This window comes from Miniopterus natalensis, chromosome 10 (assembly GCF_054644295.1).
Source record: "Miniopterus natalensis isolate mMinNat1 chromosome 10, mMinNat1.hap1, whole genome shotgun sequence".
NCBI lineage: Eukaryota > Metazoa > Chordata > Mammalia > Chiroptera > Miniopteridae > Miniopterus > Miniopterus natalensis.
In genome coordinates, this window is record NC_142090.1 from 443,896 (window position 1) to 459,462 (window position 15,567).

At 46.3% G+C, this 15,567-nt stretch overlaps 1 protein-coding gene across 3 annotated transcripts in view; it reads left to right on the top strand.

Moving 5' to 3' along the window:
• The first annotated feature begins 340 nt into the window (after positions 1–340).
• The window catches only part of NCAPG2 (non-SMC condensin II complex subunit G2), a 49,400-nt gene continuing 34,173 nt past the window's right edge, over positions 341–15,567 (top strand). For 2 of the 3 annotated variants that reach the window (XM_087820893.1, XM_087820892.1), the window contains exons 1-8: positions 342–408; positions 2,618–2,737; positions 5,675–5,863; positions 6,207–6,321; positions 8,008–8,162; positions 9,834–9,968; positions 13,181–13,275; positions 14,285–14,354. In XM_087820893.1, coding sequence (XP_087677019.1) covers positions 2,660–2,737; positions 5,675–5,863; positions 6,207–6,321; positions 8,008–8,162; positions 9,834–9,968; positions 13,181–13,275; positions 14,285–14,354 — 837 coding nt within the window. In that variant the 5' untranslated portion in view covers positions 342–408; positions 2,618–2,659. Of the gene's footprint in view, positions 409–2,617; positions 2,738–5,674; positions 5,864–6,206; positions 6,322–8,007; positions 8,163–9,833; positions 9,969–13,180; positions 13,276–14,284; positions 14,355–15,567 lie in introns of all 3 variants that reach the window. The other variant, XM_087820891.1, reaches the window with a different exon arrangement.

Consider the following 15,567-nt stretch of genomic DNA (forward strand, 5'->3'; position numbering starts at 1 on the left):
AGCGCCGTCTATTGGGGCGCCGTCCTCAGTCTCAGCGCCGTCTATTGGGGCGCCGTCCTCAGGCGCAGCGCAGTCTATTGGGGCGCCGTCCTCAGGCGCAGCGCAGCCTATTGGGGCGCCGTCCTCATGCACACGCAGGCGGAACCGCGCAAGCCGACGGTAAATCCAGTTTGGACGCCCGACTGGAAACGCCTGACCCAGAGCCGCGTGGAAGGGGCGGGGCCCGGCGTGTGGGCGGGGCCGGAGCGCGGGCGGAGGGGCGCGCCCGCCAGTGGCCCCGCCCAGGAGCGCCCGGATCTCGCGAGAGTGGCGCGTGGTGACGCGCGCGCGGGAGGATCGCGTCGCTGGCGCGGGCGGGCGGTTTTGAATCTGGTCCGAGCGCGGGAAACGGCGGGTCCCGAGGACGAGGTGAGCGCCGGGGGTGCCGACCACCAAGGGCGCGGGGCGGGGGGCCGGGAACGGCGGGTCGGGCGAGTCGAGCCCCAGCCCGCATCCTCCGCGTGGGCCGCGTCCGAACCCACGGCCCGGCCGGCGCCTCTGAGGAGGCGACAGAGGAGGGCACCGGGCCTGGGCCCACGACGCCCGCGCCTTTCCCGGGACTCACCCCCAGGAAGGACCCCGCCCGGCTCGGGACTCACCCCCAGGAAGGACCCCGCCCGGCCCGGGACTCACCCCCAGGAAGGACCCCGCCCGGCCCGGGACTCACCCCCAGGAAGGACCCCGCCCTTCCCGGGACTCACCCCCAGGAAGGACCCCCGCCCGGCCCGGGACTCACCCCCAGGAAGGACCCCCGCCCGGCCCGGGACTCACCCCCAGGAAGGACCCCGCCCGGCCCGGGACTCACCCCCAGGAAGGACCCCGCCCGGTTCTCACCCGAGAAGATAGCCCGGGTCGTGCGCGCGAACCTGCTGTCAAGCGTCTCGGTTCTGAGGGCGGTTAGCCCGAGGGGCTCTGTTCTTGGTGCCGGCGCCGCCCGCAGGTGGCGTCGGACCTGGGGGGTGATGGCGGAGCGAGGATCCCGCGCCCTGGAAGCCGCGCGGGGTGTGCGCACAAACCGCACCGCGCCGACGGCGTGGCTTTGGGCGGCGGGCTGGCGGGAGGTGGGCGCGGTGGGCGCTGGTGGCAGAGCGAGGGGACGCGCAGGGTGCGGGAGGCGGGCGCTCTGCGCAGACGGGACCCGGGACCCGAGGCCCAGGAGGGACCCGAGCCCAGGAAAGGCGCGGGGCTCCCAGAGCCGCCGGTGGAGAGCCGAGTCCTCGTAGTTGGCTACACTTCTCCGTCCTGTTGCTTGGTTACTTATTTATTTTCATTGTTAATCCTCACCTGAGGATACCCCGCCATGATTTTTAGAGAACGTGGAAGAGGGGCGGGGGGACGACGACCATGAGAGAGACACACGTGGGTGGGTTGCCTCCCAAGCATGCCCTGGGCCGGGATCGAACCTGCAACCCAGGTCCATGCCCTTGACTGGCAATCAAACCCTGACCCTTTGGTCCTCCAGCGGATGCTCTAGCCACTGAGCAGACCATCCAGGGCCAAATGTTGCTTGTTTTTTAAAGTGGTGAGCGGGCACCAGCCATTTTTGGTTGTCCAGCTGTGGCCCTGCTTGGCCAGAGGAAGTTCGGCTCAGAGTTGGCGGGAGGTGTGGAAGGAGGTGGCCAGACTTCACTGGTACTTGTATGGGGAAGTTATTTTCTACTTTTGTTGGTTTAATTTAGACCCTCAGATCTGAGATCCTATATTTAACTTGGCTCTTTTTCCCCATAATCATTGCCATTGGTACCAGTAATTTTCCATATTGCTTCATGTATAACTGCAGGTTTTTGTTTATTATAAAGTGAGGGATCCTGTTGCATATATGGGGTGGGCAAAAGTAGGTTTCTTGTGCCATTGTAACATTCTCTTGAATTAATAAAGCTACTGTAATAATAATAACCTGGGTGTCTTTTCCATATAAACAACTGTAAACCTACTTTTGCCCACCCCTGCATGTTTCATCATTTGGCTGTGACTTCATCTTTGGGTTGGTGTCTTTCAGACGGCATGGGTAGTTCAGGTAGTATCAGTGGAAAACAGGGTTTCTTGGGGGACACAAGTTGAGCTTTGGTTCCCGCAGGGGTTGGGAGCAGTGTGCTGGGCTGAGCACACCTGATACTCACGCTAACAAGCTCCCAGGTGAGCCTGTGTCACACTAAAAAACAAGCAGCTGTAACGGATTTTTCTGGAGGCCCTTCGGAAAGGGACCGTCTTCAGCATTTAGCAGCCAGGACCAGCCTGTTGTTTGCTGAGTAGACACAGACCTGCTTGAGCACCTTGTGGAGGTAACGAGGTACATGGTCCTCCTGGGGCCATGTGGGTTTTTCGTTCCTTAGTTGGCAATTTCACTAACAATCGATAATAACAATGTTATGTTGACACTATCCTCAGTCATGAAAATAAGGAAATTATGTTTTAGATATGACTTGTTTTATGTCAGAATATTGTTAGACACTGTCTACCATAGGTGGTCTCTACAGTTTACCATAGGTGATTTCCTTGCAGTTTTGGATGTTAGTACCAAATTACGTCATGTAGAAGATATAATTGCAAATGCAAGTTTTCATGCATTTCCCACCAGGGTTACAGAGTAAATGACGTGTGAGACGCGATTTCTTCTGCCATGGAAAAACGTGAAGTGTTCATTCACGCGGTGTCTAAGGAGCTGATTGGGGAGTTTTTGCAGTTCATTCAACTTGATGTAAGTTTTATGTTTGGCTTCATTGTGATTTTCTCTGTTAATGTAAACAGTTTTCTAAAATTATGTTCATAGATGAAATATAGTCATCTCAGTGAATCCTTAGGGATCAAGGTTTACTTAAAAAAATAAAGTGCAGTAATACAGACCTGCTGATGGACAGCTACTCACAGATTGTATTTCCTGCTTTTAAGAGGTGGTGAAGGAAGCGCAGTGAGGTAATGCATGTGCTCTATTTACTTAAATATTTGCTGCTCTGTTCTATGTGCATGGTGGCATAGTGAGGAAGACAAGACACTTCTTTGTCCTCAGGTTAGTATAGTGTTGTGGATCTAGGTGTGTACATGCAGCAGAGTACGTGGCAGAGATGGGGGAGGGGGCAGCCCCAGCCGTGGACTGCTTCCCATCCCCATGGAAAGACTATGAAGCTCAGCCCTGGAATATGGCACATAGAAGTTGGCCGGTCAGAGGCACCTTGTGTTTGAGCATGAAGGGTCAGTGGAGTGTATAAATGCAGCATGAGGGGAGGGGCACAGGGGGCAGAAGCTGGGTCCTGGCTTTCTTTACCACGTGAGAGAGTTGAGACTGTCCTGAGGCATGGGACCTTTGAGCTGAGAGTGACCTGTGTGCAGAACAACCAAAGGGAAAGAGCAAGTGGGGCAGAAGAGACTACAGAAAAATCAGAGCTGCCCTTTGGCTGCACGTGGAAAATAGGTTGAAGAGAGGTACACGGAGGCAGAGAGTGTGAGGAGGCTGTTCCCTTCAAATGGCTGGATTAGGACACAGAAACGGGAGGGGGTGGGTGCCGGCACTGTGGATTGCTTGGACACGGGTGGGGAAAGGGCCTGGGAGGGTCTCTGTTTTCTGACTTGTAGAGCCATTCAGTGAGGTTGTGAACTTGGGCAGGGGGCAGGTTTGGGGGAGAAGATGGCTCAGTTTTGGGCGTGTGGAGTGACTGCTGGGGGACGTGAATAGGACAGCCCAGGAAGCGGATGGTAGATGTGTCTGAAGCCTGGGAAAGGTCTGGGCTAGAGACAAAGTCGAATGTCATCAGCTCCAGTAGAAACTTAGTCATGGGGTCGTCTGTAGTGGAATAAGAGAAAACGAGCCTAGCTCAGGACTCTGAGGAACCCCAACGTTTAAGGCACTGGCCCCAAATACTGTGACTATGGGCAGAAGAGGCACACCTGGCTCGTGATAATGCACTAAAAGCAAGTTACTGATAACTCAGAATTAGAGAAGAACCTAATAAATTGGTAGCAACATGCATCAAGTTATTTTTCTTTGTGAGGGAAATGAGCTTATACTATGATTTGTATTATAAAATGGTGTCCTGTAAACTCAAAAATAACCAGCAGAAACTAGGCTGCACTCACCACAGAGGTGTCCATACGAAAACTGTGTAGGTGATTTGTCTGAGGCACATAGTACACGAGTGGTTTGAAGTCTAAGATTATCGCAAACAGCATACCATAGTGCTAAATAAAATCACAAACCAAATTGATGATGAAGCTAAGTCAATATTAATTTAAAATCTAAAGGCAAAAGTTAGCAACATCTGGGTAGCACGGTGGACGCAGGGTCACCTGGTGCCGTGATGAGGAAGGTTCTTGGAGGTGCCTTCATTCGTTCCAGCTATCCCATCATGGGCGGGAGAGCCTGAAGGGTACGGCAGCTGCTTTGTGGCATATCCTTCAGTTTGCCTTTGTTTGATGATCTGGTTAAATTCATTGTGTGGGTTTTGGCAGAAACGTGCCGGGGAGGCCCCGTTATTGGTGCTATAATTTTGATTGTCGCTTAGGGTGGGTGTCCACCAGGTTTCTCCATTAAAGCTTGGTAATTAATAAGTGACCTGTGGGGAAGTTGAGACGAGGTAACTACCCTACTTCTTATCATACTTGCACACACTGGGTTTAGCAGCCATTGGAGATTGTTGCATGAATCAGTAATTACTATCATGGTTCTAAAACTGATTTTCCAACCCCATATTCCATCTGTATTTTTCCACTGGCATTCTGTAACGTGCCAGTGTGTACATGTGTGTATTATCAGCATGGCCCCATGATGATTACTCTATTCATGGGTTATAATTCACTACTGTCACTATTTTGGTGGTCAGGTTGGCTACAGGGAGTCCCTCTAAGCTGGATTCTCTGCCCTTTGATAATGGCCTCTATTTGCTGTGTCAAAGAGGAGGTAAGGTCACGTGCTCAGAGGGAGAGGAAGTGGTGGTTGGAACAGTGGTTTTAAGGATAGTTGAGGGGCTCTGAAATAATCTCATTGGCTAAGGGGAGAGAAGGATGTTTACAGGTGACTAGAAGGTGGGTGTTGAGGTCTGCCACTGGGTTGAAGACCAGAAACTTAATCGCAATCAGTTGGCCTGGCCGCACTGTTACTTTAGCTCTGGCACACTTCTGTAACCTAATTATAGGCCTGAAAATGGTAGACATCTGGATGGATTGATTTTAGGGACGATTTTGCTAAGTGGGTGAAATTTTAAACTCAGAAGATTAGGATACTTGGCTGAATAGGTGGAGGAGGGGTCTGCTGCTTTCTGCTCGATGACCCTGTCCTTCCTTGTGGGAATGGGTTTTGAAAACTGTAACAAACTTTTTTTTTTTTAATATATTTTTATTGACTTCAGAGAGAGGAAGGGAGAGAGAGAGAAGCATCAATGATGAGAGAGTCATCGATCAGCTGCCTCCTGCACGTCCCCTGCTGGGGATCGAGCCCGCAGCCTGGGGCATGTGCCCTGACCAGGAATCGAACTTCGATCTCCTAGATCCTAGGTCGATGCTCAACCACTGAGCCACCTCAACTGGGCCAAACTCTTGAACTTGTATCAACATGAGCAGTTAAACTTTTCCTCTGATGCCTTTATGAAAAGGGTAGAACTGATATTTTGTGTTCGAAATGTAACACTTGCTGTTTATTTTATAGGAAGATGCTTCTGACCCTTTCAACCTAAATGAATTACTAGATGAATTATCAAGGAAACAGAAAGAAGAGCTATGGCAGAGGCTCAAGAAGTTATTAACAGACGTGCTCTTAGAAAGCCCCGTGGAGGGGTGGCAGCCCGTGGAGGCCCAGGGCACAGACAGTATGGAAACAGAACATGGTTCAAAAATGGTAGTATTGGTCTTTGAGAAACAAAATATTTTCCCTTTTTTGGTTAAAAGATAGTTATTGTGTATAGTTGAATTTTAAGTTAAGTAAAATTTAAAATTTGAAGTCAAGAGTATTAGAAGTTTGTTGTACTTTTACCCTTTTATAACCCTACATCATTAACCTAGTAGTCAGTGCTGCTGTGCTTTTTGGACAACTGAATTGTTTGTATTGAACTTTAATTCACTTTTTAGAATAAGCTAGAAGTGTGACCTGACTTTTATAAATTTAGTAGCTTTTACATTTCTTTTAAAAGTTGAATTTTACATTGATTTTAGTTCACTCGTACTTTGATTTTTCTTTATAGAAAAAAATCCTAGAAATAATTCATGCAGTGACATCTGTGACTCTTGCTTCTGTATCTGTAATAAATGAAAGTGAGAACTATGAGGCCCTACTGGAATGTGCTGTTATATTGAATGGTAAGCTGCCTGTTGCCGTGGGGAATATTTAGAAGGGGGGTGATGTGAAGGGAAGGGGTGCGAAGGCTCCCTGTTGCAATCGGGCTCTCTCACTTCACGCAGACAAGGAGTAGAGTGTTCTTCCATGGGCTGTCCTGTGTAGTTACTTTACTTTAAGCTGCATGTAAATGTTTCAGGTGGCGCAAATGTGCATTTCTGGGCAGCTGACTGCCATTGTTTGCAGGCTTCCAGGAATGTCTCACCTGACCTAGGGACCAACACTTATTAAGGGAAAAAGGCCTGATTCTAAATTTCTCAGCTGGTGGTTCCTGCCAGGTAGTTTAAATTTAACCAAACGTTTGTGACATTGAACTTTTTCTTTACATATGTTATGACCCTGACCATGGAGTAATTGTTGACTCTTAGGGGAGTTTTCCTATACAATACTAAAATTTATAGCATGGTACTTTTCAAGTTTTAACTAAACTGTAAAACTGTAGTTATTAATTTAGGAGGAACACTAGACTGAATTAATTAGAAGATGTGATTATAAAATATTGTATAAAATTATTTTATAGATATAAAAGTAGTTTCAAGTAATGATTTTTAAGAAAAACGTCCCGTGTGCCCTCATCTCCACTGTGTGGCTGTGAGGAACTCTGTGTGCCACCTTCTCAACAAGCTCTTCGTTTTCAGCATCACTCAGACTCCTGTGTCTGTGTAGTGCATGTGACGTTGTATTCAGAATCTTGCACTGAAATGGTGTCTTATTAAGAAGTTGTACCTAATCAGTGTGAAAACAGTTCCCAGGTGCTTGGTGAATGTTACCACAGTTTACTTATTTGCACCATCTCCAAATAACTTCTGTAAAATGATTGGTGCTGGTATTGTTCTTGTTTCCAGTTTTGCAGTAGTGAGATGGATTCAGAGGTCTGTGGGTTATAATTACGGTGCATTGTTAGTATTTTAATTATTGAGCTTTTCTGTTAATAAAAGCACTATAGTTTTTGTATTTATTATAATAGTTGCTTTTACTATTTTCCACCAATGAGCCAGAATTTGAAGCCAACACACTGAGGGTGGTTGTAGCGGATTCGTGGTTGCAGACCTGCTGTGACCCTGTTGTGAACTGTTTCATAGTGTCATTGCACCTATTTTGGACGGCTTCAGTGCCTGCCTCTTCAGTGAGGGGGTTGGCAACATGCCCCTGAGTCTTCCCATTCTGAAGTTCTCTCTTCTAATGGATCTGCTTTATAATAGCAGTAAAACAACTTTTTAATTACCATCATTTGTGGCCTATAAATAATGTATATAAGCCTTTGGCAAGTCAAACATAAACTAATATTTGCTTAGCAACCCTTTATAAGCCATAGAATCTATACCAGCGATTTTCAACTTGTGCTGCAAGAAGTTTTAAAACCTGCAACCCCTGACTATTGAGTCGGGCGCACTGACTTCTGTTCCCTTCGATTGTCAAATAAAAAAATGACAACAGCCAACACAACAATAGCTGTCAGCGTGAATGAATCAAAATTACACCTATTTTTTATGCCAGGCAAAAATTACATTTTTGGTGTGCCTCAGAATTGTAGAAATTAGTTTGTGTGCCGTGAGATGAAAAAGGTTGAAAATCGCTGCTCAGTGCTATTGAATTTGAACCAATATTGATTTCCCTTACCAGTGGAACAGTTATGGCCTCTCTTTTAGGAATCTTATATGCACTACCGGAATCTGAACGAAAGCTGCAGAGCTCCATCCAGGGCTTGTGTGTGACGTGGTGGGAGAAGGGCCTGCCTGCCAAAGAGGACATGGGGAAGACGGCCTTCACCTTGCTGCTCAGGAAGAGTCTCCAGACGAAAACCGTATGTTTGCTTGTTAAGTGTGCACTTGACTTAAAAAGTGAGCGCATTTATACCAGTTAGGAAATGTGTTTGCTCGTGAGTGGCCTGACTTCAGTGGCTTCTCCTTTGTCTCGCATGAGTGGCCCTGGCCTCCCTTGTGTCACTTCATGGTCACAAGGAGACTACTCCAATTCTGCCTGCCCGTGTGAGCTCAGGTGGGAAGAGAGACGGGAGTGGCAGTCCTGAGACAAGAGGCTGGGTAGCCTCCATGCTCTTGTGGTCCTCAGAGGCAGGCCTCCTGCTGGGACAGGACAGATGGGATGTGCACAAAGGAGGACTGGGGTGGCAGTCATCAGGCAGAGCCTTTGACCCAGGTGCAGTGCCCACTGTCGGAGTGGAAAGGGACTGCTTCAGACTGCAGCCCAGGCCTGGGGACCAACAGACAAGTGTGCTGGAGGGTTGGATGTAACTTGGGCTATTTCTCATTGTGTAATTTTTGGCATACAGTTCACAAGTCCAGAAAAAGAACTCCTTTCTCCCCCAGTCAAGCAACAGCAGATACTTATATTCATCTTAGAAAATGGAGCAAATAAAGAAAAGGGGAAATGGAGATAAAGCCACCCACAGTTCCACCCCCAAGGTGATGGTTGTCACTTCAGTGATAGTTAGGAATTTCTCTGGCATTCCCTACCTTTTGTCTCTCCTACCTTATGGCAGGTTTCTAGAAATGAAATCTGTAGGTCGGTGGGTTTGAGCTTGCATCTCTTGATGCACATTGCCAACAGTTCTCTGGAAAGTGCGGGCTACTCATGTTCCTAAGTCCTTGTGAGAGTCACTGGCCTCCAGGGAGCAGTCAACTTTATGACAGAACCCTCAGCTGGCTACGTGACTTCTCCTGCCGGCCCTGGAGTGCCAAAAAGCCCTGTTATATGTCAGGACTTACCTGTACGCCAGCATTGACTTTAAAAAAAAAAAATCTATTTTCTGGCTATTTTTGTTAGGTTTTAAATTGCATCTTCCTAATGTTCGACACCTGCACTGTTCACTGCAGTAGCCAGTAGTCACATGGGGCTACTTAAATTTAAATTTAGTTTAAAGTGAAGGAAAGGAAAAGTTTTTTCCCCAGTCGCTCCAGTCATGTTTCAATTGGTGCACAGCCTGATGGCCTAACAGCTGTCACACTGCACAGTGCAGACGCAGACGTTTCAGTCACAGGAAACTGGGGGACAATGCTGGGCATCAGTGTCTCTGCTGGCATTTCCTGTTTTAAAAAAGTGTTCTCTCTCCCTGGCTGGGTGACTCAGTTGCTTGGAGCATCCCTTGACCAAAAAGGTTGTGGGTTTAGTTCCCGGTCAGGGCACATACCTAGGTTGTGGGTTCAATCCCCAGTTGGGCTGTGTATAGGAGGCAGCTGATCAATGTTTCTCCCTCACAGCGATGTTTCTCTCTCCCTTCTCTCTCTCTCTCAAAAAAAAAATCAATAAAAACATATCCTCCTGAGGATTAATAAGTGTTCTCTAGAGTTGCAAGTGACATTTGCAAATTTTTAACTGTTTTCTCTTGTCATTCTTTCTTTTTGATAATCTAGAATTGTAATTATTTATGATATAAAATATTCTTATAGTTGTTTTGAAAAGTGACCTTTCTGTTTATTGTAAACCTCTCACGTTTTTTCTTTTTTGCCCTTCCTAGGGTGCAGACATAAGTCGACTTTGGCATGTTCATCAAGCTTTGTATTGCTTTGATTACGACTTAGAGGAAAGTAGAGAAATTAAAAATATGCTACTTGAGTGCTTCATAAGTATTAATTACATCAAGAAAGAAGAGGTAACCTGTTTTTCTTTTCTGGTGTATCTGTGAACTGCTTTTTATTAATGGATGTCTTCTCCAAGTTCACATGGTTGCTGTTAGTACTGTGCTCAGTGTGGTAATGAGTCATCTGAGCCACTGAGAGCTATTTATTGCAAAGTGTTTTCACTGCCTGGCAATATTAAGCAACATTTACAAGTCATTGCTTATTTCATCATTAAATCAGATGGGGGGGAGGGGCTGTGCCAATCCTGGCGAAACTGATTGCATTTTAAATTAACAATGATTAAAAACAAGGTTGAGAAATCTCTTCCCCATGGATTAGGTCTGACCCTCAGACTTAATTCCTAATTGGCGTACACTCAGAATTGCCATCACACAGTCTTTTTTTTCTGCCCATCCAGTAAATCCATAGAGAGGCTCTGGCCCTCTGCTGCACTGTCCATTCTCATGGTCCCGCCCATGTGTGGCTGCTGAGCACGTGAAATGTGGCTAGTTAAATTGTGACCTTAAGTATAAAATACACTTGGATTCAAAATTTAGTATGAATTATACCAACACATGACCAATCTTGTATCCTTTGTATCCTACCTCCCCACCCCACTCGGGTTGTTCTGAAGCGAATCCTGATGTCATTTAGAATGATGTTCTAAAGGGGTGGAGTGGGAGTGACTCAGCTTCTGTGATTGGTGGTCTTATGTGAAAACCTCTGATTGAACACACTTGTGTGACATGCTGGCTCTTCTGCCACAGCTGTGTGGCCATGTGTGCCCATGCTGCACAAAGGGCTGGAACAACTGGGTGGCCCATCTCTCTCCCTGCCCAGGCTTGTTCACAGGGCTCTAGTGCTCTAGCTGAACCTCTGGAGCAGGAGGAAGTGGGGTGGGGGGACTTTCTGGCCCTCCTACTTAGTCCGTCATCCTTCCGGGCTGGTGAAGTCACTTGCTCAGACCACTCTGTTGGATAGGGACACTAAAGTGACACAGAAAAGGCTCTGAAATTACTGTTGCTTTGGATTTGAGTTTCAGTTAAGAGGAAAAAAATAATTAAGATCCTCAAAAATTTCAAGGTGAAGTTTTACAAAATACACATACTTTCTCAATCTTAAAAAAACCTTAGTATGAAAAAGAATGTAAAACGTTTCACTAATTTCATATATTTATGCCTGGCCAGCGTGGCTTAGTGGTTGAGCATTGACCTAGGATCCAGGAGATCGAGGTTCGATTCTTGGTCAGGGCACATTGCCCAGGTTGCGGGCTCGATCCCCAGCTGGGGGTGTGCAGGAGGCAGCTGATCAATGACGACTCTCCCGTCATTGATGTTTTTTTCTCTCTCTTCCTCTCCCTTTTTCTCTCTGAAATCAATAAAGATATAGTTTTAAAAAATAATGATACTTTTATATATTTATTATATATTTAAATGATGATATTTTGGATATATTGGCTTGCATAAGTATGTTAAAGTTAATGAATTCTTTTTACTTCTATTAAGGTGGCCACTAGAGAATTAAAAACTACAGCGTGGCCTGCGTGGCTCTGTGGGATGATGCCTTTCAGTAGTTGGTCATGAGCTGTGACTTTTTCCCATGCTAGGGGCGCACAGCAAACTTGCTCGTGTTTAGGATGTAGCCTTTGTGTTTAGTGGCCCAACAGGCATATATTTGAGGCAAAGAGGAAGTGGTTGCTCCTCCCTGAGCGAGGTGGGGACAGACTTCCTGGAGGAGGAGGAGTTCCAGTTTCAAAGCTTCTACATGGAGAATCTGCTTGAGACCTCACAGCCAGTCAGAAGTAGAGACAGGGTTTGACTGGTCTGCCCTTACCACAGTGCATGGTTTCAGCCAGCCAGGTGCCAGGGCCATATGTAGTTACCGTACTGACCCAGATCTTTGGCTTCTGGGGTCTGAGGGGCTGTGTCCAGTTCCTTTACATGCGCTTCATGAGGGCAGACCCTGACCAGACCACTTCCAGCCTGTGTTCCCTTCTGTAAAGCAGGGGTAGAGCTGTGAGGAGCACAGGAGGTGATGCACGTGGTACTTGAGTGCGGCGCCCAGCAGGCCAAGCTCACAGGAAGTGCTCTGATTGCACTTATTGCTGTTACTGCGTTGTCATCCCTGGAAGAGACTCTTCACACGGCCTGTGCCTCAGTCTCCAGGATTGTCAGGAAATTTGGGGAGCGTGAAGAAGCTGAGAGTGGATTCAGACATGTTAACTTTGTTTTCATTGGCCTACACACAGCAGTTGATGAATTGCATTTGTCTAACTTACATATACGTGTGCAAGTATATGTCAGAGGCACAAATATATACCTGTGAGCGTTACAACTTTTTTACTGGCATGCTCTTTTGAATTTAAGATATCTGAACTTGGTTTCCTAACCAGTCATTAATTTGGTTAGGTCAGTTTTCAGTCATTCTGAGTAAACAAAAAATATCTTGTACTCTACAGACAAGTTATTTCCAGTAAATACTTTTTTTTTTTAACTAGCCTGTTGCATGCAGGTTCCCCTGCCATGTGTGGGAATGTGTGTTGCATTTCCATAGTATTCCATAGACAGTGTGCTGGGAGCATTGAGGAGGTGCCGTCCCCAGGGAAATCCTTGGTAGGTGTGTTTTATGCACTCTACAGAGGGTGAACGTTTTTGCTTCTTAGGCTCATACGTGTGATCCAGCAGTGAATATAAATTAACATTGCATGAATGTGAATGCCATCTGTAACTTGAGGACTGTATGTACTTGGAAATTCTAGCCGGGCAACTACTTAGCCTCTTAAATGTACAAGTCATCTGTTTTCTCATTTATTAAAGATGAAATGAACTGATGTTCAATTCCATTCCCACCCCAAAACGGAAGATTTCAAGCATTTTTTGTTATGGTTATGTAGACACCGTGGCAGCCAGGCAATAGGTGTGCACACCGTTTAGCTTACTGCAGGCAGTGTGGTCACTGCCTGTCTGTAAGTAGAGACAGGAAGGAGCTTGGTGGCGTCTGCCACCACCTGCCTGTCCTGCAACCGCTGTTAGTGCAAGGCTCCCCTGGCCGTCCCACCCAGGAGGAGCCGCTTACCCATCTCACTTCAGTCTGCAGGTTCCAAGTTATAATTACAGATCTTCCTTTGTTGGGAATAGCAAACTTCAGTGTTACTAAACATTCAAAGAATTTTTTGTTTTTTACCAACTGGGAACTTTTTATTTGGTTTTAATTCATCATTGTATCCTATTTTCTAAATTTACAGGGAAGGAGGTTTCTTAGTTCTCTCTTCAATTGGAATACAAATTTTATTAAAATGATCCATGGAACTGTTAAAAACCAGCTACAAGGATTACAGAAGTAAGTATTAAAGGTAATATTTTGTGCTGCCTTAATCTGATTTTGAAAGATTCTATTTGTCTTGACTTTTTAAAGTTACATTAATCTTTTGGAAGCTTTAGAAATGACCTCTTATGTTATTTATTGTGGTCTGTTTTGTAAGTGGGTGTTTTATTTTCCATGGATAGGAAATCATTGTTTTTCAGTAATGACATTAAAATTGAGATGTTAATATGTGGTAGTTCTTTAAATAGTCAAATTATTCCGCTGTTAAACCTCAGCTTGGTCACAGTAAAGCCTTGCTGTGTCTCAGTGGCACATTTGCCACCATTTGAACTTCACACCTGCTCCCCGTTTACTGACACTGAGCTGTGTGACTTTGCAGGGAGAGTGCAGAGACACACCCCCGCCAGGGCCCACCCAGAGTTGGGTGCTCATGGGGAGGGCCTGCTGGTTGCAGAGCCAGTGCTGGATCTGCTCTGGGGCTGGCACTTAGTCTGCCTTTCAAAGTCAAGTCCTCAGGCTCTGGAGGTGGGCTTGTTGCTGCATTAAAGGACCCTCTGCCAGCAGCAGTGTGAGCACCGGGTTGGAATTGCTCCGGAATCTCGCTGTGAAGGGCCTGATGTTCACTAGGCCGCTTCCATTTCCTCATTTGCACAATGTTGGGGGAACCAGTGGAGTCCTAACTGCTGCTCTCAGGTCTGCAAAGTTTTTAGAATTAGTAGCCTGCAAAGTTTTGACAATTTTATTTAGATTTAAATTTTATGTAGATTTAAGAATTTGGTTCTAGGCTTATGTCCTGGTAGTTTCACAGAAAATAGGAATGTTCTGGGGAGGTCTTGACTGAGAAGGAAGAAAATAGTTTATACTTCAGTTCCAGTCTCAAAACTCTCCTTTCCTACTCACTGCGGAGGCAGTGGACAGTCTACAGTCACTCTGCACCAAGATTCTTCCCCGGGGTAGGGAGAACCTGGAATGATACATGTTAAAAGTATAATTCTTTGCATTAACTTTAAAATTTTTTTCATAGATCTTTGATGGTACACGTTGCGGAAGTTTATTTCAGAGCTTGGAGAAAGGCTTCTGGGAAAATATTGGAGGTATTTTCATTACGTTAGCACTTGTCTTTTGTTTTTTTAAGGTATATTTTTGTTAATTTCAGAGAGAGGAAAGGAGAGGGAAAGAGCTAGAAACATCAATAATGAGAGAGTCATGGATTGGTTGCCTCCTGCACGCCCCCTGCTGGGGATCGAGCCTGCAACCCTGGGCATGTGCCCTGCCCGGGAATCGAACCCTGATCGCCTGGATCCTAGGTCGACGCTCAACTGCTGAGCTGTGTCAGCCAGGCAGCACTTATTTTATTACATTCTCCTCCTGAGTGGTCACGAAAGAGGCTCCTGTTAGTGTCAGTAGTGCTTGGGTACATTGGGTTAAACAAAACATAGTATTAAAGTAATTTTACCTGTTTCTTTTTTCTGTTTGTAACGTGGCCACTAGAACACTTAAAACTGTGCTTGTGCCTTAGCTGGTGTAGCTCAGTGGTTAGAGCGTTGGCCCTCGGACTGAAGGGCCTTGGGTTCTAGTCTGGCCAAGGGCCGTACTTCAGATGCAGGCTTGATTCCTGGCCCCGGTCAGGGCACGTGAGGGAGCCAACCAGTTGATGTGTCTCTTTCACATCGATGTTTCTCTCTCCCCTCCACTCTGAAAAATCAGCTGGCAAATATCCTCGGGTGAGGAGAAAGCCAGACAAGGAAGGAAGCCACTGCGGCTTGCCGGCTCCTGGTGGACAGCACTGCGTGCGAGCCACAGGCTGCTCCTTTTACTACATTACTTTTGAGAATTTAGAGACATTTGTGTTGAATATGGCTCACCTCTAATGACCATACAGTGTCTGTATCATGAAGATATGTCTGTATGTATAATTCACAATCACAAATATTCAAAAATGTCAAAAAGTACCTGTCTGGTATCCCTTACATTTTCTCATACTAGCTTCTCCAATGTGTTTTCTTTTCCTCCAAGAGTAAAGTTTTTACCTTAAGTCAAAAGGGCGTCTTTCCTTTTGAGGAATGCTCCCAGAGTTGGTGGGTGGGGGGTGGTTTGCAGCCAGAGGGGGGGGGTGCCTGATGTCTAGAGTTGATTTCTGTCCACTCTGCTCCCCTGCCTGCCTAAGCTTGGTTTATGTGAGTGGCGTTTGTTACTGACTTCTACTTTTAGAAAACAAAAGATTATCAACTTCTGGAATAGTTTTATAGATTAATTTTTAGGAGAAAAGGCAAAACCAGGGCATTGTTATGCATTTTCTTGCATTGT